The sequence below is a fragment of the Anabrus simplex genome, chromosome 2 (genome assembly GCF_040414725.1).
Source record: "Anabrus simplex isolate iqAnaSimp1 chromosome 2, ASM4041472v1, whole genome shotgun sequence".
NCBI lineage: Eukaryota > Metazoa > Arthropoda > Insecta > Orthoptera > Tettigoniidae > Anabrus > Anabrus simplex.
In genome coordinates, this window is record NC_090266.1 from 242,757,279 (window position 1) to 242,784,165 (window position 26,887).

The 26,887-nt window shown below is 38.7% G+C and overlaps 1 protein-coding gene across 8 annotated transcripts in view; it reads left to right on the forward strand.

Annotated features, from left to right (window-relative positions):
• The window catches only part of DMAP1 (DNA methyltransferase 1 associated protein 1), a 308,165-nt gene that overhangs the window by 280,633 nt on the left and 645 nt on the right, over window positions 1-26,887 (forward strand). For 6 of the 8 annotated variants that reach the window (XM_067140531.2, XM_067140527.2, XM_067140529.2 and 3 more), the window contains one exon: window positions 23,512-23,815. In XM_067140531.2, coding sequence (XP_066996632.2) covers window positions 23,512-23,646 — 135 coding nt within the window. In that variant the 3' untranslated portion in view covers window positions 23,647-23,815. Of the gene's footprint in view, window positions 1-23,511; window positions 23,816-26,887 lie in introns of those variants that run through there. The other 2 variants (XR_010859253.2, XM_067140533.2) reach the window with 2 other exon arrangements.

Sequence of the window (26,887 nt, forward strand, 5' to 3'; positions counted from 1 at the left end):
GGAACAGGATCGTGAGAGGGAGAGAACAGAGGAGGAAGTAGGTTCTGCAGCCATCAGACCAGGAAAGGATGGGATCTAATGAAGTGGGTGGGGTTGAGGCTCTGGTTGTGGGTGACTCTTTTATTAGCCATGTGGGGAAAGCAAGTTTGAGGGTAATAATAAGGCTTTTAATGAAGGACAGGAATGTATGTACGTCTCCCTCAGTGAATGTACGGGGTGCAGTGGGTAGACAAGAGGGAGAGGAAGGAAAGGGAGAAGTTGTGGATAACAGGTGGGCTAATGTTTTAAGGAGAAGGAAAATGAGGGCTAAGGAGAAGTATGGTGAGGAATTTGTATTAGTCACTACAGGTGGAATAGCAGAGGGAAGATGGGGACCAGGCAAGTGTTACAGAGGAGGGACAAGGCAAGACGAAAGGGAATGATAGGCAAAGGAAACATAGAATTGAGGATAGGAAGCAGAAGGGAACAGGATCGTGAGAGGGAGAGAACAGAGGAGGAAGTAGGTTCTGCAGCCATCAGACCAGGAAAGGTTGGGATCTAATGAAGTGGGTGGGGTTGAGGCTCTGGTCGCGGGTGACTCTTTTCTTAGCCATGTGGGGAAAGTGTGTGTGTGGGGGAGGGGAGGGAATTAAGATAGGAGGGAGGTAAGGAGAAGGTTATAATTTTCCACATTGGTATCAACAGCATAAGGCAAACAGAAATAGTTACTAATATATTTAGGGATGTGTGGATCTGGTTACAAAAGCACGGGAGAAGTTTCAGGGAGCAGAAATTATCAGTGGGATACTGTATAGAAGGGATGCTGACTGGGGGTGATTGGGGATTTAAATGAGACTATGGAATGAATATGTTGGAAATTTGGAGTGAGATTTGTAGATTCTAATGGGTAGGTAGGAGATAAGGATCTATGTTCAGATGGCCTTAACTTGACCTGCAATGGTGTGTGAAATTTAGGGGGTTTGTTTAGAAGAGTTATAGGGAGGTGCATTCAGGGAAGCAGGGTGTACTAGGGAGCAGTTATAAGTGAGGAAGTTGGCTCTGCAGCCATCAGGGGAGTTAAGGTTGGTGGAAGACCAATAAGAAGGACAAAAAGTGTTAGTGTTAAATTGTAGAAGTGTTGTAATAAAGAATGGAATGGAATTAAGAAATTTAATAGATACAGTATATATTCTCCAGATATAAAATAGGAGTTGAATCATGGCTAAGAAATGATATTCTGGATGCAGAAATTTTCTCACAGAGCTGGAGTGTTTGTCATAGAGACAGGATCAGAACAGCAGGAGGGGGAGTGTTCATACTGGTGAAAGAAGATTTGTAAGTTACGAAAATGTTAAGGGTGAAAAGCATGAAGTTCTAGGTTTAAGGCTCATCTCTAAAGATAATAGGCAACTTGATGTTCTTGGGAGGTACAGACTTGGAAAGTGTGGCTTTGGTGCATATGTAGAATTATTTGTTAAGATGATCAGCTGTGTGGGGAACGACACAGATACGAAGGTTGTTATAGCTGGTAATCTCAATTTACCAAATGTTAACTGTGAAGCTAATACAAATGACAAAAAGGATGATCAACAAGTTATTCTGGGAAGGACAGCTGAATCAGAAAGTGATAGAACTAACTAGAGGGAAAAATATTCCAGACATGTTGCTGATAAAACTCTATGAGCTGTACTGTATATAGAAACTGAAGTCATCACAAAACTGTTTTTGTCATAGTTAAAAATAATTGCAATAGAAAGGAAGGTTGTTAAAGTATTAGAATATTAGAGGTGACGTGAATGCATCCTATGGCTTCCCACACCGTGATGCCAGGGATTATGCCTGTATGTCTTTCGATAATATGGACAGGATCTGCCCTCAACACTGCCAAACCCGCACACGATGGTCATCAGAGGTTGTGGAGAAGCGGGACTCATCACTGAACATGATGCAACGCCAGTCGTTCCCTGTCCATTCCTCCCAGGCAAGGCACCACTCCAAATGCAGGCGTTGGTGTTCTGGTGTCAATGGCAGCTGATGCATGGGGTGGTAGGACCCCTATCCGGCGGATGCGAGTCTTTGAGACGCTGTATGAGAACTCATAGTACATGTTCGTGGATCGTGGGTGCCAAAGTTATGAGATTCTGCAATGTTTGATGCACCATACGATGGTTCTCCCTCGTGGTGGTGTTTCTTGGTCAACCTGAACCTGTACTATGTGATTGGGTGCTCTCATGTACCCATTGAGTCCAACATCGGGCCACTGTGACATCTGAATGGCCTCCATGCCTGGCAGTTGCACAATATGACCAACCAGCCAACCAGTCTCATTCAGTCCCACAATGTGGCCTCCATCAAATGCTGTCAGTTGGTGGATGGGCTGTCTAACGCGTCTGCGAGGCATCGCGGGTGCTTCGTACTGTACATAGTCCTCTCTGCATGTCTTGCTTAACTCTCTGACTCACAGCAGTTGACTGGTAAAAGCTTATCAACGACAGGACGGCGCCATAAGAAATGTACTCTGGTGGGCGTTCTACACATTGCAGATCCTTGTAAATCTAATAATTTACTCACACATCAATGGTATGCATGTGTACCGAAATGGGATAATATTGGACCACTCCTTCTGGGTGCTTAACTTTTTTTGTCAGACAGTGTATGTACTATTAAACTTAATAATTCATCCAATTTCACCTTCAAACGCACTTCCTTGTCTGTTTTAGAGGTCTACATATCGGCAAACAAAATATGCATTTGCGTACAAATCCGATGTCTTATCATAACAGTTCAAGTGGCAAGCAGCGCACTGAAACATATAACCTGAACCTGTACGATGTGATTGGGTGCCCTCATGTACCCATTGAGTCCAACATCGGGCCACTGTGACATCTAAATGGCCTCCATGGGGTCAGACGATGGTGCATATTCACTTAACTCTGTGGCTCACACTGCTACTAATGCTTTATTCAGTGTCTTACATCTATGAATGAGTGAGAACATGTACTTCCCCTAGTGGTATTTCCTCACAAGCAGTCAGCATTACAAGCAAATAGAAGTCAGTCCGTTGCGATACTAAGAAACAACATACATTGTACTCTCACGGTTCATTATGATGCTCAGTTTTGTAATATTTTTTGTTACAAACAAGTGTATGTTTGTACCATAATATTTGAGAGTGCTGTATTTACGGCTATAATAGGTAGATTGATCGAACAACAATTATCAAAATGATATGTTCATTAATGCAATAAATGTCCCTCATATCATATCAAATCCATGGGAATCTTCTCAGGTCCTGGAGCTTTGTATTTGCTGATGCCTACTTAGGCTTTCTTCTGTTACTCTGTAGTAGTAGTAGTAGTAGTAGTAGTAGTAGTAGTAGTAGTAGTAGTAGTAGTACACTCTTTTGCAATCTTCTTCATCCTTAGTTACTGTCATTTTGTCCATTTTGTACTATGGTAATTGCAGTTTTTAAGCTTATTTTTTTCTCAGTGTTCAGATGTTTCATCATTTTATATTTGAGGGTTTGCTTCATCTGTTTGTTGTTTTGTAGTTTGGTTAATCTTTAAAAGTAAATTCACCATATAACTTTATGTTAAGGGGAATATGATTCATTGTCACCTTGAAATAATGACTTGGTAAGACAAAAGGACTCTGTCATACTAAAACTCTTCTGATAAATATCAATATATTTGATGAAAAAACACGCATCTATCATCATCACACCAAGCAAGTTAACAATGCAATTAGGGTTGCGCTGCTGTGAGCTTGCATTCAGGAGATAGATAAATGCCTTTATTGGCGTAGTTAAGGCCATTGGACCTTACACTAAACCAATTAGTATACATTAAAGTCATAATTAATACTACTGTAATTAATACTAGATAAGACATAATTTAAACACAAAATATAACTGAAATAAAATTTCACCACAGTGAGACATACGTACAACAGCAATAATAATAATAATAATAATAATAATAATAATAATAATAATAATAGCTAGTAATGATATTGTAGTAGCACAATCAATGAAAGGTCAGAAATGAACTATTCACTCGCATCCTGCTGTACCTCTTTAATGCTCTTTTAAACGACACTGTAGTTGGTATTCCTCTGACGTCGTCCGGTAAACGATTCCATTCTCATCCGGCAAACACTGAGAATGAGCTGTTATATGCGGCAGTTCGATGGTGAGGGATGATGAGCAGGTTGGATGTTTGAGCCCTTGTATGTCTATCATGAACATTTGAGAAGTAATGGAAACGCGAAGAAAGATAAGATGGGGAAGATGTAGTAAGAACTCGATGGAAGAGAGGCAAAGTATGATGGTTATGACGAACATGGAGTCGCGACCACTCTAGTTTTAGGAAAGATGGTGATATGTGGTCATATTTTCTTAAATTGCATGTATATCTGTTACCAAGGTAACATTTTTAGTACTGAGCTCAATAGCTGCAGTCGCTTAAGTGCGGCCAGTATCCAGTAATTGGGAGATAGTGGGTTTGAACCCCACTGTCGGCAGCCCTGAAGATGGTTTTCCATGGTTTCCCATTTTCACACCAGGCAAATGCTGGGGCTGTACCTTAATTAAGGCCATGACCGATTCCTTCCCATTCCTAGGCCTTTCCTATCCCATCGTCGCCACAAGACATATCTTTGTCGGTGCGACATAAAGCAAATACAAAAAAAAAAATTTTTTAGCCTTCCCTATTTATATTTTGGACTGGCTATCGCCATGGAAATCAGTATCACATCGTGCCTACATTTCAACTAATTTTCTACTACTGTTTCTAAGTTACTGGAGGTAGTACCCCTAACTTTTTATATTTAACTTGCCTAGAACGCTCATATGCCTTTGCTGGCAGGATCTAGTGTTTACAGTGCACTATGTCTTCTGGTATAGGCTAGAGCAATTTTGTTACTTTCATAGATCTGTCTCTGTCTTATCCTTGGCTTTGACAATATGAAAGTGACTGAGGTATGAGCGATGCTAGTAATGCCAATCCTTATGCAGCCAGTCCCTGCTATGAATGATGTGAAAATGTTGCTCATAGGGTCAGTTGGTGCATGCATTTCAGTGGGCTTGGCAGACTGATATGTAATAGCAACTCTGGCTCGGTGAGGAAAGCAACGGGAAACTACCTCACTCCTCATTTCCCTAGTACGCCTCTTCAGTGATGCCTAGGCCATCTATGACAGCTGATGGCAGAGCTGTTGAGGATCCAACCAACCTTAGGGCTGAGGACTCAACATACATACATACATACATACATACATACATACATACATACATAGAACGCTCATTCTTATTTTAATACGGGAACTGTCTGTTGTGTTTCCCGTTATTCCGTGCCAAACAGCGCTGGACTAGTATCTGCCTTCTGCACAGGCGAACTCACCTTTTAGCCGTGCATATGTCGCTGGCCAATCAGTGCTGGCGAGGATTGTTACGTAACCTCTCTGTCTGACTTGTAGTAGCCGTTGTCTGTTGGAAGCTATCATGGCGAGCAGGACGTGCTTTATTGTGGCTCTAGGCTAGCAATCAGTGTAACCATGGATCACGGTTAATAAGAAGAATTGTGCGAGGATGTTGTTCATCCTCAAGAACTCCATTTCAGTTTAATATAGTTTGTTTCCTTCTAATGGATGAAGTACGACTGCGGCGGATAAATTTTTGAGTATGTAACAACGCGTAACTCCAATATGGAATCTACATCGGATCTGTAAGTTACCTTTTCCTGCATCAAAGTTTTCGATCATCAATGGCTCTGTGACTTCATATAATCCTACCTCTCTGAAAGTTTTCTGAACCTTAAGTGACCCTTTGGAAATCGTCTGATTCTTGAAATTAATGTAAACTAACAAAAAACAAAAAAAAATTTGGTCTGTTTGTAATTCTCCTACAGAAACATGGGTTTCTCATTTCGTAATTTTCAAAACGCTTGCTCCCAAATTTCGGTTATTGTTATTGTTTAATGTTTAAAATAATGTTCTCGGAAGTAACATGGTGTTTCTGTTATGATGCTAATGAAAAGTTTTATGATTGGTGTAATGCCTGAACGAGTTCCCACAAGTGTTTATTGTTAGCTTTCGGTCCCTTATTGATTCTATTTATTTGGTGTTATTCTCCCTCTTAATTTTTATCTTATTTGCGGGACCTTCATTTTTCTTGATTCTCTTTTGTTCTTTCTTATTTCCGATTATTGTGGGACCTCTGGTATTGGTGCCTCGTAAATTTTGCCTGCACCGTATCCGTGGTGATGTTTACTAATTTTGATCATTGTTGATGATGGTATGACTTGATGTTTGAGGGAGGATTTTTCTTTTGGGCAAGAATTCTATTTTCTGCACTATTATTTGAGTGTACTTGGTTTCTTTTCAAATGTTTTAATACCCCTTACCCTTAATCACTGTTTTTCTTGTCCTACTTTGCATGTGGTTTTCTTAGCCTATTTCTGGCTCATGATTGAAACCTTTTAAATCTTTGACACTTGTGAAAGCTCATGGCATTAAACTTGAACCTGCTCAAGTGTATCTAAAAACTTGGAAGTGTAATTGCTAAATTTTGGTGGAAATTGGTTGAGATCGTGGATCAGTAATTTAACGCTAGCTGTACTTAAGATACCAGATCATTTTTCTTAATTTAACTTAAATGACAGCCGTCTTTTGAATATTTGAGTTAACTTTTAATTTTTTCTTTTTTCCTAGTAATCTAAGTTTAATTAATTGACTTTATTACATTGCAGCTCATTGAGAATGATTTAATAGTATTGTTCTTTCCAAGTTGTTAAACCCTTTCTAATACTTTAAAATTAAATCTTTTGAAACTCAATATCTGGTTGGTCTTTCTTTCAACGAGCCTTACCGGTTAATACTGTACCAGTTTAATTCTAAGTATCCACGGCAACTCCTTGTGTACTAAAGTTTTCTTTGCTTTGGTAATTATGTTCGTGTGGGGTATGTGCCCAGTGATTAGTTTCATCTTTATGTATTAATTTACCTTGTCTTGTACTCGTACCAGCTGGTGCATATCTCATACATGCATTCTGAGCGCGGTGTAGCCTTAGAAGAAATTGCGGCCTCACGTCATTGAAAACAACATCACAATAGTCAAAATGAGGCATTACAAGAGCTTCGATTAATTTCTCTTTAAGCTTTATTGGAAATCATCATCATCGTCATCATCATCATTTCCCTTTGTCCAGCTGTAGCCGGGTAGGGGCAAATATGGTTCCTCTCCACTTTCTTCGGTCCTTCCACCACTCCTCCTCCAACACTGTGTCCCAGTGCAGGTTTCTTTCTGTAATACTGTATTGGATTGTATCCTTCCATCTCAATCGTGGTCGTCCACGGCCTCTCCTTCCTTGCATTTGCATTTCCATCACCTTTTTTTGGCATTCTTTCGTCACTCATTCGCTTTACGTGCCCGAACCATCTTAATCGGCTCCTCTCTATTCTATCATTCATTTTTTCCACTGCAATTTCTTCCTGGATTTTCTCATTCCTTATTTTGTCTCTTCTACTCTTCTGTATCATACTTCTCAAGAACTTCATTTCGGATGCCTGTATTCGACTCTCATCCTTCTTTGTCATTGTCCAAGTTTCTGCTCCGTAAGTTGTTATGGGTACGTAATACATCTTGTACATAGTATCCTTTGCTTCCAATGGCACATCTTTGTCCCATAACATCTTTCTTACACTATGATAGAAACAACTTCCAGCTTGAATCCTCTTACTAATCTCAGCATCCAGTCGAGCATTCTCTATTAATTCACTCCCCAGGTATTTGAACGTTTCCACTACTTCCAGGGGTTTGTCTGCAAGTCTAATCTGACCTTTCCCTTCTTTCTCCCCTCTAGTCATAACAAGAGTTTTACTCTTTTCTACACTTATTTTCAATCCACATTCTTCGATCTTCCCATTCACCACATTCAACTGTTCTTGAACCTTCCTGTCGTCTTCTCCCCAAATCACAATATCATCTGCAAATAATAACATGTTCATTTCTCTTCCTCCATATGCTGCTTTTGCTGTTCTCATGATGTCATCCATTACTATTGTAAACAGGATTGGTGATAGAACACTTCCCTGTCTCAGCCCACTAGTTATATTGAACCAACTTGTCCTGCCAACTTGTGTTTGCACGCAATTACAACATTCCTTGTACAATGCCACGATCATTTTTATTAATCCCTGTCCAATTCCTTTTTGCAGTAGACTGTCCCAAATTCTAGTCCTGGGGACACTGTCATATGCCTTTTCAATGTCAATGAATGTCATCTCCATATCATTCCCATACTCCCATTGCTTTTCCATTGCTTTATTGTAAATATATTTATATAAAGGATGTAAAGCTGAGTAAACTTCTTGACAGATATGTAAGACATGTGCAGACCAAGTCATGCGTTCATCCATGATAACACCGAGATTCTTCACTTGTGATACAAAAGGAATTGGAACATCCTGAAGGATTACTCTTAGCAACGGACGTTTAGTTATACTAGCTATTTGACTTTGATGGCCAAGAAGGATTATTTGCGACTTTGTAGGGTTCAATTTCAGGCCGTACATATGGTATTTGCAGTGTCTTAAATTCAATGATATGTAATTCACAAAGAGTGCAAAAAGAAGGGGACCCGGTACAGAGCCTTGAGGGACTCCTCTGTTCACGTGGTGCCATGAGGAAACTATTTCATTGTTACCTATCACACATTGTTGATGTCCGTGAAAATAAGAATGCATCCAGGCAATCGTACTCTGAGAAAAATGTAGAGCCTTCAGTTTTACAAATCAATGTCTACGCTGTCGAAAGCTTTACTGTAATCTAGTAGTACCAGAACTGTGAATTGTCCTCTGTCTATTGCTTGTCTAACATCCTCAGTCACTTTAAGTAAGACTGTAGTTGTACTATGTCCTTGTCGGAAACCAGACTGGAGAGGATTAAGAAGATTGTGCGTTCGAAGGTACTGGACTATATATTCTAAGATTTTAGATAAAGTTGATAAGATACAGATTGGACAATAGTCTCCCTTGTTCGAAGGCGTTTGACTTTTTGGAAGAGGTAGCACAATAGCCTTCTTCCAGAGAGGTGGATATGTTGAGTATAGAAGAGAGAGAAATTAATTATATGAGTTAAGGTTGGTAATATACAATCAAGAATTAGTTGGACCATGTCAGTCCCAATGTCATCAATTCCTTTTGCTTTTGTGCTTATTCTGAGGACTGCTTTTCTGACTTGGAGGGGTGTCACATGACTGAAATAGAATTTCTCTCTGTCAGGGGTAGGGTGTGTACCATAATAATTCATAAGTCTCTGTTTGTCGTCAGGTCATACTGCGGAGCAATTAGCAGTAAACTACTCTTTAAGAGTCTCGAGAGGTACTGTAATTTCTTCTCTGTTCTTGTTCTTCGTAAGTCCAAGCTTATTAATAGATTTCCAAAATGTCGACGCTTTTCAACCGTCAGGCGTAATTAAACTGTAAGCACGTCGCAGTTTAGCATTTTGTATTTGTTGTGTTGTCTTATTTCGTTACTTCCTATATTTGTCAAAGTTTTGTATGGTAGGGTCATTTTTGTACTTTCTGTGAGCACAGTCTCTTTGTTCCATTAGTTGTCTGATTTAATCATTTAACCACGGGGAGGGTCCTTTCGATATTCTCGCTCGCCGCTTTGGGGCATGCTTGTCAAATAGTTCCGTTACTTTGCTATTAAAACAGTCAACTTTGACGTCTAGATTGTTATAGTTCGTTATGTCATGCCAGGGTATTTTGCCTGCGTCCTCTAAGAGCCTATATTTATATTTTTCAATGGTCGATAGGTGATAAATTTCTGGGAGGGTTTCAGTGGCCGGAGGTTAAATGAGATTTATATTGCGTCATGTGCAGATATACCAGGTACAGAAGTTTGACCAGTATTGAGAACTCTGTCCGAGTTGCTGGTAACTATAAGATCTAATAGTGTGTGTGAATGAAATGTATGGTGAGTCGGAGACAGAGGTAAGATTTCCATATTGTAGGCTTGAAACAATGTTTTGAGTCGTGTGAATTCGGAAGAAGTTGTGTCAAGTAAGTCCGTGTTAATGTCTCCCATAATTATTGTGTGAGGGTAGTCTGGCAGTAGTTCAGGTTAAGTCAGCTTCAAAATCTTGTAAGTGACCTGTTTTCAGAGGTTTGTATTCCTACAAGGGCTTTAATCCCGTTCGTTGTTATTTCTACGAACATGTATTCTGGTCTCCTCTCATACCTACCTGGTGAATGACCTAACAACTTAGGTTTGAGGCTGGTTAAGAAATAGCCACATACCCCTCCACCCCATTTGTGAGTGCGGTCATTTCTCAGAAGCAAGTAGCCTTCAAGATGACACAAAGAAGACTGACTATTATCTATTAACCATGACTCAGACACTAACAGGTCATGGAAAACAGGTGGGGTAAATATTTGTACAACCTTATCCATTCGGTTGGCTGCTAATATACTTTGCGTGTTTATATGAGAGACGTGTAGGGTTCTGGGATGTTGCGAGACAAAATTCTTAAGGATACTAGTGGTATTTTGGTCAAGGTTGGTGCTAGAGGGTGAGGAAAGTGGGGACAGTGGAAGGACGTGAGAGGGTAACTGGTCTGAGACGACATAAGGTAGCTGTTGAAATAGACTAGTGACGTCAGAGAAATTTATTTTGTCACTCATAACTCTTGCTAACTTGGAAGGATGAGAGCTATCAAAATGTACAGATAAACACGAAGGGCTAGGAGGAATTTAACATTAATTGAAGTAGTGGGGTGCAGGTATATAATTAACTGTACCTAGAATTACCTATTATTTTAAAGTGTGACTAAATTAAGGGTGTTGTGTCTAAATTAATAAAATAAAAATTAAAAGTATTAAAAAAACGAAACCCCCTGGGTGGGGGAGGCAGACGAAGAATACAACCACGGTATCCCCTGCCTGTTGTAACAGGCAACTAAAAGGTGCGACCAAGGGATCGTTGTATTAGAACCACGAAACTACTTGTGAATAGTACCACCATGCGGGGAACACCATGGGTCGCTTTTACTTGCGCGTAGTACCACTATGTTAGGTACAAAATAGGTTTGTGATTAGTAGCAACAGAGTGCGTTGCCGGCTTTTACAGTACCTGTGATTAGTACCACACTATGAGCGACACCATGTGTGAGCGACACTATGGTTCTGGCTTGCCTATGATTAGTACCACCGAACTCGATAGCTGCAGTCGCTTAAGTGCGGCCGGTATCCAGTATTCGGGTGATAGTAGGTTTGAACCCCACTGTCGGCAGCCCTGAAAATGGTTTTCCATGGTTTCCCATTTTCACACCAGGCAAATGCTGGGGCTGTACCTTAATTAAGGCCACGGCCGCTTCCTTCCCACTCCTAGCCCTTTCCTGTTCCATCGTCGCCATAAGACCTATCTGAGTCGGTGCGATGTAAAGCAACTAGCAAAAAAAATAGATATATATATATATTAGTACCCACTATATGAGGAACACCTCGGGATAGTGCGAGTTCCTGTGGTTAGTACTAGTATGTGATTAACACCATAGGTTTGCGTTGCCTGTAAATGGCGCCTAAATGTGCAAAACACCATAGGTCTGTATTACGTGTATGAATTTCATTACCTGTGAGTAGTACCATAATGTTTGGAATACTGCAAGTCTCCGCTACTTTTGAGTAGTACCGCAACATGACAAATACCATGGTTTTACTTTTCTAGCAATAAGTACCATTATGAGGGGCCGATGACCTGGATTTTGGACTCCTTTAGACTACAAGCATCATCGATTCAGTATTATGCTATAGAAACAGTCCTTTGGTTAGTAATACTATTGTTTTATGTCAGTTTTTGTGAATGTGAGTCATTGCAGGTTGGATTCACTGATTGTTTTAAATTCATATCCATCCATTCGTTCATCATCCTCACGTTTGGAATTCTGGTCAGTGGAGGATTTTGGACCTTTAATTTGTCATTACGTTTCATCTCATTTCGCACCATTAGGGGTCTATGATCTAGATATTAGGCCGCTTTAAACATCAAGCATCATCATCATCATAAAAAATGAAAGTTGTTAAATGTATAATTAATCATAAACAAATAAGAAAGCAAATGCAGTTATTTAGTAAAATATATAGATAAATAGTTGCAAAAGGAAATTTTAACTATGCTAAATGAAAATAAATGGTAATTAACTAAACTATTCTAAGATAAAGTTTAATGATCTTAAGAGAAATAAATATGGACTAATCTAGGAGTATAAACATTCAGTTCGGTGCTCTCAGTTCAGTTAATTGTTATATTTTGCTGATGTCACTGTCTTTAGGAATGTCACTCAACCGGTTAATTCTAATTTTACTGCTGCCTGGTTTGTTAATAATGATGTCTCCACTCAAAGTCCAACAATTGCTCTGATTAAAGCGGAGAATAGCGGCCTTAAGAATTGACAATGTGGTTGAGGTTAGATCCTCATGAATAGTACCTTTCAATTTTCCCTTATTGCAAAACACTTCCTGCCTTGATTGGGCGAGGTTTACCTGGAGATTTAGGTCCGACTCGGTGGCTCCTGTCAATGTCTTTAAATTCGTATTCACACCTATCTCCTTAAAAACATTTACCGCAAGTTCGTCCATATTTTCACTTACATTTTCCCGTACGCCAAAAATTCTAATGTTAGTTCTTCTACTGAATTGTTCCAGTGAGTCACATCTTGCAGCAAAGTCTTCCCTCGTCTCTCGGATTTCTTTATCCCTGCTCTCGAGTTTTGTGTTCAATTCTACCAAAATTTCAGAATTGAAATGGAGAAATTCTTCTAATTGCTTTTTGACGAGTTCTGTCACACGCTCCGATATGGCGGCTACTATCTTTTCAAGGAACTTACCAGAGCTGTTGGTTTCGTTTAGTATTCTGGTGACTGCCTCTTCAACAGGGTTGGCACTGGTACGGTTGGCACTACTGCTCGGGTCACTGGTGTTGTGCTTGCTGCGGCCCATATTGCCTGAGAAATCACTACTTAGTATTGGTGAACTGATTGTTACAATGACTGATACTCACTGGTTAGACTCAAAACTGTATCACACACTCATATACCACTTATTATATAGCTCCCTTTAGAATAACACCTTCTAATTCACTTAAACTGAGAGGTGGTTTTACGCACGTCCGTCAACCATGAGAGTCGAACCTCATTGTCGGCTGCCCTGAAGATGGTGTTCTGTGGTTTCCCATTTTCACACCAGGCAAATGGGGCTGTGCCTTAAGTAAGGCCACAGATGCTTCTTTCCCACTCCTAGCCCTTTCCTATCACATCGTCACCATATGATCTACCTGTCTCACTGTGACGTAAAGCATATTGTAAAAAAAAGTATTATCACTCATCAGTCAAATATTCAACATAGTCATTCATGAGGTCCAGAAACATTAAAATAGTATCTTCAGTGTAAACCTTACAGAAGAATATTGTCGTCATCACCCCAGGTTAGGGGCAGCATCAGAAGGCATCTGTATTTGTGTTAGGAGCGGCCTGATCACTTGCTGTCTGTAGTTCTAAAATGCTTTTTGGAGGGAGGACCTCATCATAAAAACAGCCTAAATTGAAAATGGCTGTTTCAAATCAGCCTCGGAAAAAATTAGGGTGTTTACCTGGAAACAACACACAGTTCTTATGCTCAGAGAACTGAGAGGAATGGGCGACCAGTAGAGAACTTGAAGGTGGCAATAAACAACCTCATGTCGCTGATAGGAATGTCAGAAGAGGTGATTGATGTTATGGAGAGGAAAAATAAATTGCTATAAAGGGATTGAGAGAGGTTAAGTTGAGAGGAAAAATGAAAGAAGTTGAGGAAGGGGCACAAAGGATGCAGTTAAGGATAGGGAATGGAGTGAAGAATTTATCCAATTGTATACACCCCAGGCTAGATGCCAGGAAGACGATACGGACAAATTCCTGGAGACACAAGAGAGAAATAAAGGATGGGGAAGCGACTGTCATTGGAGACTTTAATGCAATGATGGGATGTGACCTAAAGGGAATGGAAGAAGTAATTGGACCTCTTGGATATGGAGAGAGGAATGAAGAGGGAGAGAATTTGGTGGATTTTTGTGTGAAAAATGGGTTAATACATTGTTCAGGAAGAATAGTAGGATGATTACAAGATATGAATGGGGAAACAGAAGGGCAAAGACAGTAATTGATTACATCGTGGTGTAAAGAGCAAGTCATAGACAGTTGTTAGTTGTAACAGCCTTGCCAGAAGTAGCCTTTAATGGAGACCGTAGAGTAATGGTAGGATAAATGGAAGTAAGAGAAATAGTGAAAATGAAATAAGAAAATAAACATATGGAAGTAAAAGAAAATATATGTAAATAAAAGAAAATTTCCACTATAAATAGGAACAATACATAATCAGACCTGAGGTGGAGATTGTGGAAGTGGAATGGGACATGTTCAAGAAGGCATTTGTAAGCTGTGTAGAGAGTGCTTGTGGTAGAACAGCTGAAAGATGGAGAGATAAAGAGACCCCGTGGTAGAATGAGAGGGTACAGGAAGCACTGAAAAGTAAGAAGAAAGCATGGCAAGTATGGAATATGGATAAAAATGGAAGAAAATAGAAGAAAATATCAATAAATAAAAACAGGGTGTAAGAAAGAAGTGAAGGAAAGCTGGGAAGGTTTTGCATGAGAGTTGGAAGATAATGTGTATAGCAGTAAAAGGATTCTATATGGATTTGTAAGAAGGAAGAGTTTACACAGAGCAGGTGAAAGGCAAAGAAAGGAGAGATAATAACACAACCAGAGGAGATAAGGAAAAGATGAAAGTTTTTTTATGGTGAGCTCCTGAATGTGAGGTGTGTTGACAAGATGATAGAGATAGAGTGTGAGGAGACAAAATCCAAGAGTGAAATCACAATGGAAGAGGTGGAAACTCCTGTCAAATGAATGAAAATAGGAAGAGCAGCTGGATTGGATGCATTGTGTGGAAATAATAAAAGTAGCAGGACCCATTAGTCTACAGTTGCTGTATTTTAGAATGGCAATAAGAAGATACAGTAGAAGTCTGCTGTAGCGAGTACGGCATATAGCAAGAACTCCGATATAGTGACGATTTTTTTCGGTCCCTTCAAAATTTGTATATTAAACTGTGTATCGTCCTTCGGTTACAGCGAGAGCCCTATCACTGACACATCCGTAATTTCGAGCGATTGAGCGCGCACGATTTTTTCCGTTGCCGATATTTATGCACCCCAGCGATAATATTGCATGCGATTGATTACCTTTGGCATCGTTTCCTCGCTATGTGCACTAGCGAGTTCTCTCGTCGATATTCGCAGGCGATGTTGGAGTCTATTAGTAATACCCGTCGACTGCTGTTCCGTAAAGAAAATTCGAAATGAAAGAGAAACACGTTTTTGTATTAAATGCGTAAATAAACGGTTGTTAACTCGTTAAAAATTAAGGCGGACTAAACGACCGCTCTTAATTTTGAGGCTAAATACTGCAATTAAGTAAGAATGGGATACACCTCGAGATATGGCAGAGTGCTTAATTTTGATTTCGGAGGTTAGTTTATTTTTTCTCGCGTGTGGTTAAATTTCGGAAAGGCTATTTAAATGTAAATTTTTTGCGAGGAGGTTATCATTTTTCTACATGCATTTGAAATATGTTTTCATAATATATACACTGTTAGGTTAGGTGATGCCATTTGAAGAAGAGAACTGAAGTGTTTGACACAGAAACCTCTGGACCGATACCGTATTTCTCCGTATCCAAGACTTTTTTCTCTCAGAATCTTATGCGAAAACTCAGAGGAAAATATAGTGATCCTGATGTTATACAAGTTATAAGCTACTCGCCAGTTTGCTTCACGCAGCCAACGCTAGTGGACACCTCACACTAGTCCTAAGGATTTCAAACTCCAATTTGTGCCATAATCTGCTCTATTCATCTAAGAATTGCTAGAACTCTCCTTATATTCAAGATCGTCGTTACTCTTAACGAGTCCATTATTGCTGTTCTATGTTACATACGATTTTAGTTTTACCGCTAGCACGTGAAAATGGACTAGTTAACTTGTATTTCCTTCTGGCATCGAGATCATCTCTCCTACAGAATTTGCAACTATTGGAGATCACGTCATATCACCCTTAGTTTCGTCGTTATGCGCCGTTTGACTGCTTCAATTTGGACTCTTACTATTCAATGAACTCTATCTCAACTCTTGTTTTTGCATAACTGAAGGAACTCCATCCTCAATAATTAATCCATGCTTCACGCATTGACGTATATTTTAATGTCCACAATATCTATTTTTACTTTAACAACCCATGATTGTTTTTAACTTCACAGACTGCCATCGTTCAATGTATTCCATGACAAATTCTTGTTGTTAATCTGTACATATTGCTACAATCTAAGTCTAATGTTATATTATTACTTTTTGTTACGACACTGTTATTCTTTTAATATGAGGACACGATTTTGATCATTTTAAGCTCAAGGCCCTGACCTAGTCTTTGTACATTAACGGCTGATGATGTTCGCTATGCCAAATGAAACATGTCCCATTATTTAAGACACCTCATTATTATTTGATAATTCAATGAGTGTATTGTATTGTATTGAGTAGGTGGTTGTAAATAAAAGGATTTTACAATTTTAATAAGATGCCACTTCACCCAAGTTATCCCTGTATATTCCAAAATGGAAACCGTTAGCTGTACGCTGCTTATCCACGAGCAACGCAGCCGGTTCTTATACGTTTGGGTAGCGGTCGCAGATTGTTTAATGTACCTTCAGTTCCTTGTCTTGTCAGATGACCAAGGTACCTCCGTGGTTAATATGACAACCTGAAATAATCCTGGATCTACATACCGGCCCAAAACAGAACACAGACCCCTCCATATATCGAAGGCTCTTCTTGTCCTTTCCTGGCCGGTATCCAGATTCAGTAATTGTTTACAAGGATGATTCAAGGACAGATGTGAAAGTAGGCTTTGTATTCGTTGTCGATAGTAACCAGTTTCCATCGACCGGTACACAGCAGAGCTCTGTGTTATCCTTGAAGCTCTGCTGTATGAGCCATCCACTGAACGCTGGCACTTTCTGCTGTGTATCAACTCCTTGAGCTCGCTACAATCTATTGATGTACGTTTCCCTCGGCACCCTCTGGTGCAGCGTGTCCAGGACCTGCTGCCCGAGTGTTGGGGTGTTAGCACCAGAATCACGTTCTTGTGGCTCTAAAGCCACGTGAGTTTAGAGAGAAATGAGTTAGCCGATTGGGCTGCCAAGGAGGCGGTCACATTGCCCCTGTTGCCTTACAAGGTTCCAAGTAGTGATATTCATTCTCAGCTGAGATATTTGGTTATGTCCCATTTTATCGTGCATAAAAGTGTATTTTCTATTTGTTTTGAATTTTATTTTATTGCTAACTAATTCTACGAGTTTTCAGGGGATTTTTCGTTGATACAGACCATTATCTGATCTGTAGTGAACTAAGTATCTCTAGGCCTAGGGTAGAGAAAGTGAAATCTGTAAAAGAATAAGGGTAGAAAATCTCCAGGACGAGGAAAGTAGGCAGAAGTACATGGATATGATTAGTGAGAAGTTTCGAACAGTAGACAGTAAGCAGGTTCAGGATATAGAAAGTGAATGGGTGGCATGTAGGGATGCTGTAATAGAAACAGCAAAGAAATGCCTACGAACAATTGTGTGTAAAGATGGGAAAAGGTGAACATCTTGGTGGAATGATGAAGTGAGAGCAGCTTGGAAACGTAAAAAGAAGGCTTATCAGAAATGGCTCCAAACAAGGGCCGAGGCAGACAGGAATTTGTATGTAGATGAAAGAAACAGAGCGAAACAAATAGTTGTTGAATCCAAAAAGAAGTCGTGGGAAGATTTTGGCAATAACATGGAAAGGCTAGATCAAGCAGCAGGGAAACCTTTCTGGACAGTAATAAAGAATCTTAGGAAGGGAGGGGAAAAAAGGAAATGAACAGTGTTCTGAGTAATTCAGTTGAACTCATAATAGATCCCAAGGAATCATGGGAGAGGTGGAAGGAATATTTTGAACATCTCAATGTAAAAGGAAATCATCCTGGTGGTGTTGTGAACAGCCAAGCTCATGGGGAGGAGGAAAATGATGTTGGTAAATTACACTTGAGGAAGTGGAAAGGATGGTAAATAAACTCCATTGTCATAAAGCAGCAGGAATAGATGAAATTAGACCTGAAATGGTGAAGTAAAGTGGGAAGGCAGGGATGAAAAGGCTTCATAGAGTAGTAAGATTAACATGGAGTGTTGGTAAGGTACCTTCAGATTGAACAAGAGCAGTAATTGCACCTATCTATAAGCAAGGGAACAGGAAGGATTGCAACAACTATCGAGGTATCTTATTGATTAGAATACCAGGCAAAGTATTCACTGGCATCTTGGAAGGGAGGGTGCGATCAGTTGTTGAGAGGAAGTTGGATGAAAACCAGTGTGCTTTCAGACCACAGAGGGACTGTCAGGATCAGATTTTCAGTATGCGCCAGGTAATTGAAAAATGCTACGAGAGGAATAGGCAGTTGTGTTTATGTTTCGTAGATGTAGAGAAAGCATATGACAGGGTACCGAGGGAAAAGATGTTCGCTATACTGGGGGACTATGGAATTAAAGGTAGATTATTAAAATCAAAGTCATTTATGTTGACAATTGGGCTTCAATGAGAATTGATGGTAGAATGAGTTCTTTGTTCAGGGTACTTACCGGGGTTAGACAAGGCTGTAATTGTTCACCTTTGCTGTTCGTAGTTTACATGGATCATCTGCTGAAAAGTATAAAATGGCAGGGAGGAATTCAGTTAGGTGGAAATGTAGTAAGCAGTCTGGCCTATGCTGACGACTTGGTCCTAATGGCTGATTGTGTCGAAAGCCTGCAATCTAATATCTTGGAACCTGAAAATAGGTGCAGTGAGTATGGTATGAAAATTAGCATCTCGAAGACTAAATTGATGTCAGTAGGTAAGAAATTCAAGAGAATTGAATGTCAGATTGGTGATACAAAGCTAGAACAGGTCAATAATTTCAAGAACATCGCTCAAGACCGTCCCAGGTGGAGAGACCTCATGAAAACCTACCTTGCTTCGAACTTAAAGAGGCCACGTCGTAAAAACGATTGAATATGGCTCATAGTGATAGTGATAGGTTGTGTGTTCTCCCAGGATGGTAATATAGTAAGTGAGATTGAATCAAGGTGTCGTAAAGCTAATGCAGTGAGCTCGCAGTTGCGATCAACAGTATTCTGTAAGGAGGAATTCAGCTCCCAGACAAAACTATCTTTACATCGGTCTGTTTTCAGACCAACTCTGCTTTACGGGAGCGAAAGCTGGGTGGACTCAGGATATCTTATTCATAAGTTAGAAGTAACAGACATGAAAGTAGCTAGAATTATTGCTGGTACAAACAGGTGGGAACAATGGCAGTAGGTTACTCGGAATGAGGAGATAAAGGCTAATTTAGGAATGAACTCGATGGATGAAGCTGTACGCATAAACCGGCTTTGGTGGTGTGGTCATGTGAGGCGAATGGAGGAGGATAGGTTACCTAGGAGAATAATGGACTCTGTTATGGAGGGTAAGAGAAGTAGAGGTAGACCAGGACGACGATGGTTAGACTCAGTTTCTAACGATTTAAAGATAATAGGTATAGAACTAAATGAGGCCACAACACTAGTTGCAAATCGAGGATTGTGGCGACGTTTAGTAAATTCACAGAGGCTTGCAGACTGAACGCTGAAAGGCATAACAGTCTATAATGATTATGTATGTATGTATGTACGCTAACTACTTCTTATTTTGACCCTGCTTTAGTTAGTCTTTGTGTATTTTAATGTGTTATTTTAACTTTTAATTTCAATGATATATATGATATTACTTCAAAGGCGTCCGACTCGTTGGCTGAATGGTCACTGTACTGGCCTTCGGTTCAGAGGGGTCCCGGGTTTGATTCCCGGCCGGGTCGGGGATTTTAACCTCCTTTGGTTAATTCCAGTGGCCTGGGGGCTGGGTGTTTGTACTGTCCCCAACATCTCTGCAAGTCACACACCACACACAACACTATCCTCCACCACAGTAACACGCAGTTCCCTACACGTGGCAGATGCTGCCCACCCTCATTACAGGGTCTGCCATACAAGGGCTGCACTTGGCTAGAAATAGCCACACAAAATTGTTATTATTATTATTATTATTATTATTATTATTATTATTATTATTATTATTATTATTATTATTATTATTATTATTATTATTATTACTTCTAAGGCAATGCCTTATCCTATTCAATTTATTTTATTCATTTTATAAGGAAATGAGGCATTACAAATTAGATCCACTAATTATTTTAAATTCATATTCTTTCTTCAATATCACTTTTTAAAATTCTAGTCAGTGGATGAATTTTAAAATTTAAGTAATCATTATATTTTGTTTCATGTCATACCAGTAGGGACCAGTGACCTGGATGTTAGGTCCATTTAAACAACAAACATCATAATAATCATCATCATCATCAGTAGAGTTTAAATAACATTATTTTACAGGAAAAGAAAGAAATCAAATTCTTAAGTGTTAACATTCATTATGTAGTGATAGAATTGAAGTTCAGTTTAATTCTGCAAAAAATAAGTTGATAAAAAAGGACACAATCATTTAGATTCAATCTACCGTTCACAAAATTTTATGATAGGGAATCTGTCCCAAAGACTTCATGCCTATAAAACTTGCATCAACATTACTTTTTATTTCAAGCCTAGATAATTGTATAAAACTTGTCTGAAGCAAGGGCACTACAATTAACATTGTTTTCTTTGCTTCATTTATTAATCATTCATAGGATCTTCAGGTAAGTGGCTATTCAAACTGTTATATCATACCTACAGTATTTATATAAGGAGGTAATAAATCATTTCATGTTTGCTTTGGTACTCCTTCATTGTTATTGTAAAGAAACACTTTACCAAAGCTACTTTGTATCAATTCTGACATATTTATCAGAAACATGGGTGACTATCAAAGCCCAGGAAATAAAAATACAGGCAAACAAAAAGAAATTCCTTGGAAGTATGCTGGGATCATGTAAAGAATGCAGTTTTAAGAGAGAGGTTCAGAATTAATAGTCTCTGAGAAAGAATAGAACAGTGACATTTGAGATAATTTGTGCACCTTCAGAGAATGGGGGGAAAAGAGAACGCCAAGACAAGTATTTGAAATGAAATAAAAGGCTCAAAACCCATAAAAAGATGGTTGGTGCTGGTTAAGACAGATTTGGGTAGAAGAGTGAGAGGTGTGGAAGGGGTATTTGAATGAGAGTGGTGGAAGGATAGAAGCAGATGCAAGTCATTGATTCACAACTTGATCCAATTGTAATGGAGAAAGGGAAAGAATGGGTTCGCCGAACTTCAGTAGAACCCTGGTAATCCAAACTAATTGAGGCTGTGTTTTATCTGTATTTGGAAGTATTTGGATTATCCACATAAAACAAAAGAAATTTGAAATACTTATATACAGAGTGACTGCCTGGCCGAGGCAGTAAAGGAGTGCTGCTTACACTCCAAAAAGGCATGGGTTTGATTCCCTGTCAGGAAGTCAAAAAATTTAGAAACAAGATTTCCACTTCTGGAGAGGCATATTGTCCTGAGATTCATTCAGGCCTGTACCAGAAATGAACACCAGCTAAATTCCTGGGGAAAAGGCGCTCGGGCATATCCCAATAACGAGGGGGAACTCGCCAGGTGGAACAACCTGATTTTGCAGAAATTTCCCTCTTTGAAAGAGGGGTCATAATAAGTGGACGTGTTTCGGCTTATCCTAGACATTCGACAGTTTCCGAGAAAATGTCGGTCAAAGTGCTGTAATTAAATCATGTCTTTACATTGCAAGTGCGATTAAGTTTTTTCCTTATCAGGGATTCTGATCCAATAATCCAAAATTGCAAATTTGCAGGTTTTGGGTTACGTGGATTCTACTGTATGTGCGACTCATTTTTATCTGTAGTTATCAGAGTTATTCTTGGATCAGAAAGACATAAACATTGCTGTAAAACTGGTTTTCAGAATGACAGTATTTTTAAGGGATAGAAGTCAGAATTTAGTTGACATGATCCTGGTAAGTTATTGGCAATATAAGAAGGAAAATCATTTTGAAAAATGAACTAAATGGTCTAATAGTTATTACATCTTGTTCTTGCTAACCATTTCTTTCTTTCTTTCTTTCTTTCTTTCTTTGAGCTTGCTACTTTGATTATTTGCACTCTGGAATTGAATATTCTTTACAAGGAACTTGCCTATTATTGAGAAAAAAACCTTCACAATGCTGTGAGTCACAATTACAGTGTTACAACAACTTCAAGACACACTTGTGATAGAAGTTAATATGGTAGACGTGCAACTGCAAAGATGCTGAAAAAATGTAATGAGAATGAGCAAGGCAAATACTGAAAAATGGTAATAAAAAGGACAATGAATGTTTTACTTATTCTTGCTCTTAAAAGAATGAGAAGGTATACAAATAAAATCAAGCAGCATTTAACAAATGCCATCTTATTTAAGTGGTTGCAGGAGCAGTGTGAGAAGAAATGCCATCTAAAAATATGTAATTGGGAGTAAATAAATTGCATTTAATTACTTGCTTTTGCGATGGCACTCTGATATTGTTAAGTAAGATTATAAAAAAAAGATCATCAAGAGATTCATAACATTATAATTTCATGCACTTTAACAATACTTACAGGTATCAAAATTAAAACTTCTTTGCCATGAAACCTTAAACCCAAATCTCCTAGTCTCCACATAGCTGCATTAAGCGGTGCAATTGTTTGTGTAGAGCTGTTCATTGAGCTATAATGCTGCTTCATTTTATTTGTTTAGAATGAGACTTCCACCTGCCAAGAGAAAAACCCGGCTATCAGTTTCTTTCACGTAACGCCTAATACAATATCCGGCACAGCATTACTGTAAGTCATTAAGACACTGTTGATTAATATTGTTCTTACCAGTATGAATATTGCTCTGCACTTTGTTGTGTAGCTCTGTTGTGATTTAGATGCTCTGAGTGCTCTGCGGAGGATATGAATTGAAGTGCAGTACTGCTTTGACTATCATCTACATGTAGATCATTTGTCAGTCTGTGCTCAGTGATGAGATTGTAGCATACTCCATTGTACAGGTGTAGTTTATAATTGAAACAGTTGTGCTGTGTGAGCCAGTGATTTCACTGCTCTTGAGAGTTGTTGAGAGTGAATGAGTATGTGGAGTTCCTTTTTTATTTTTGTTATTGCTATATGGTAGTAATTTTGTTCAGCTGTTATACTTGTGCCATATATCTAAAGTATACATGCAGCTGATTGCATGATGAAGTTTTCTGTCATAAGTGTTCTATTGCTGAGAATGAAGAACTAAATACTTAAGCTTACTTTTTAATTTTATACCCCCTATTACATATACAGTCTTTCTTATTTTCTTTCTGTTTACTACCTTATGATATTGTTTCAGACTCTTGTACTACCGAGTGCAAATCCAAATATGAGAGATTCTGGTGAAGGCGAAACAACTGTGCAGCAGAGGGGTATCTCTGAGATAATAGATGTTGTAGGGTCTCCTGGGCCATCTACCTATTATTCAATGTGATGCATACAGAATATTGCTATGAATTTTTTGAGCACTCTTGTGAATACTCAGGTATGTCATATTTGTGAATTGTGTAATTAAATTTTGTATAATATTTATAACATTGTAGACTGTAAATTTCTGTGTGGAGTTGAAACTATGATAAATAAATTATATAATTTTTCTTTAATGGTTCTATATAAACACATCTGTTTACATTGATAATGTCATAAACCTTCATCCTTGATGACACCAAAGATTTCTTCAGCTGTCAGCAAAATCATGTCTTCCAAGAAATTTAAAATCTTAAAGTGTTTTCAGTCAAGTTTAATAGGAGAAAAAATATTACATGACACAAGCTGAAAAAAAATCCCTTATACAGGGTCTTTATTTATGCTTGGTAGGGACTTTCTCGCTCGACCTTGGCCGCCAGTGACGGTTCAGTTGCCGGCTACCGCGTGTGCGTATGTACGGCAGAATACTGTGCTCAAAATCATTGTCATGCATTTTACTCACCATCTTTACAGCTTATGCTCAAAAATCATCATCATGCATTATCATGCATTTTACTCACCATTTTTGCAGTTTATGCTGAAAATGTTCCCCATGCGCTGCCAAACATTATCGGCATCATATAATATACAAAGTTTATTCCACCTACTAAATACTGTACAGTAATTGCAATGTTTATAAATACATTACAATATATTATCAAGGTACTAGTTTTGACCCTATGTGGGTCATCATCAGCCTAAGATACACTTATGGATTTGCCGAAGTCTTAAGACAGAATTACATTGTGGAAATAAGATTTAAAAGAATATGTACATTATATTTTTATATGTACATTATATTTTATATGTACATTATCACATCACATACACAGTTCATTCTTTTAAATCTTATTTCCACAATGTAATTCTGTCTTAGGACTTCGGCAAATCCATAAGTGTATCTTAGTTAGGCTGATGATGAACCATATAGGGTCGAAACTAGTACCTTGATAATATATTGTAATGTATTTATAAACATTGCAATTACTGTATCGGCATCTCCTAATGAAGTTTTTGGTTATTCTACCAAGTTCTTCAGAACTGATGGATGCAATTGCAGCTCTTATATCGTCTTTAAGTTCATCTAGTGTGTGAGGGTTGTTCCCATAAACTACATTTTTTTAAACATTCCCCACAAATAAAAATCACATGCCATTAAATCTGGGTTATGAGGGGGCCACAGATTTTTATTTATGATTAGGGCCTGGATTTTTTAAAATGCATATGCAAGTGCATATTTTGAACGTTAGTGCATATTTTTAGCGTTAGTGCATATACAGACATATTTTTCTCTTATGTGTGATCGATGATCTAAGATTTCTGAACGAAATGAAAAGTATAATGAGCTTTCAGTGTCGCAATACGAGAAGGTAGACGGATAATGATGCTTTTCACAATAGCCATTTCCTTCTTTCTGACATTCCTTTCTCCTTCTCCTTACAGTAGCCTCCAGAGGTTTGCTTAAACAAGTACGTTCATCTGTTAACTTGCTCTTCGTCTACTACAGTGTTTCACCAGATTTAACTGAAAAATTGCCTAAAGATTTTGCCAGAAGAATGTTCCGAGCAGTCAGTCCCAGTGTTCAAGTGTTACCCACTTACATCCGTCGACGTAGAAGGTCATTTTCAGTGTATAAATTAATTCTGGCCGACAACAGAAAGTTATTGACTCCTGAAAACTTTGAAAAACTGTTGAAACCTACTGACATGCATAATTTTGCAACAAATTAAACCTTTCTGGTAAGTGTATTTTATTGTATTTTAGTGCATATTTTCATGCATATTTACAACATTTTTAGTGCATATGAGCATGCATATTTTCGGAGTTTTTAGTGCATATGTATCCGGGCCCTACTTATGATCCTCGTACCAGACACGCTTCAGTAAGGAGATAACGACCTTTACGTCAATTTTTATTGTTTACTGAACCTGTAGGTTTGAATGTCTTGGCCAGTTGTTTTATTGTCCGATTGATAGGATGGGTCTCCCTGGAAATTTCGCTTGAAACTTTTGTCTTGTCCTAGGGCACTATTTTCTGCACTTAATGTAAGTATTGTGCAGATATACACATTCATGTAACAAATATTTCACATACATTACAGCACTATACATAATCACAATAAAACACTATACAGTACGACATACAGTACGCAGTAGCTTCATTGAACACCCTACTGTCTCGGAGCTCAGCTCTCAGCAACTGCAGAAGTGCCAGAAACCGCGTGCACCAGCGGCCTGTTATCGGCGGCCAAGTTTGAGCGATAAAGTCCCTGCCAAGCATAAATAAAGACCCTGTAGTACTAGAGAATATTACTGTAGTTTTGGCTTTCTTAATCTGTTTCCACTTCTTTGGGGTCGGCACTATTTGTGGATTTAGCCCAGTTTTACAGCCAGATGCCCTATCTGATGCCAAACTTACGTGTAGGGACCTGAAAAAATTGCATTTGCGATAAATGCGAATTTTTGAATCTTGTACTGAATCCAAGCCTACGGTAATTCTAATGCAGAATAAAATCATTTTTACGCATAAATAGGAGTGCGACAAAATGAGAATTGTGACCCAAAATGCAAAATTAGTATGAATATGCAATTTTGGTGCAAATTCTGCAAAAATGTGCTATTTTACTGGTGTAAACAACATATTTTGGCAAAATCATCAGAAATACTCCAAATATGATGCATAAATCTTTCAACCGTTCCGATCGATGTAGAAAAGTAGCCGATTGATTGTTGCTTGCTGACTTTAATCAATATTTACAATGAGAATAGGAAGGGTAATAAGATTGATTATTATCGAAATTTAAATCGAGTCTCACGGAAACAACGAGATAGACACAGCATTGTTTTCCTCTTATTCAAAATTGAAACTAGTGAAGAGTAGAAAGTTGAGCAATCGTTTAGGTTATGGGGCGCACAACAAAAACTGCGCACGAAAGGGCTCAGCAATACGCAAATGATGGTTTATATGCCACATATTCAGCGACAGTGTTTTGCAAGTATTGTAATTGTTGAGTTGGTTGGGGAAAAAAAAGATAACATTGTGAAACATGTTAAATCTGAAAAACACGTGGGTAAGCGATGCGATAACGAAAGTTCAACCCCTGCTGCTAGTACGTATCAAAGAAAGCAGTCTTCTGTGCTTACACAATTAGATAGTTGTACACGATGAACAATTTCCAGAGTAACTTCTTGAAACGCACAGATTAAGTA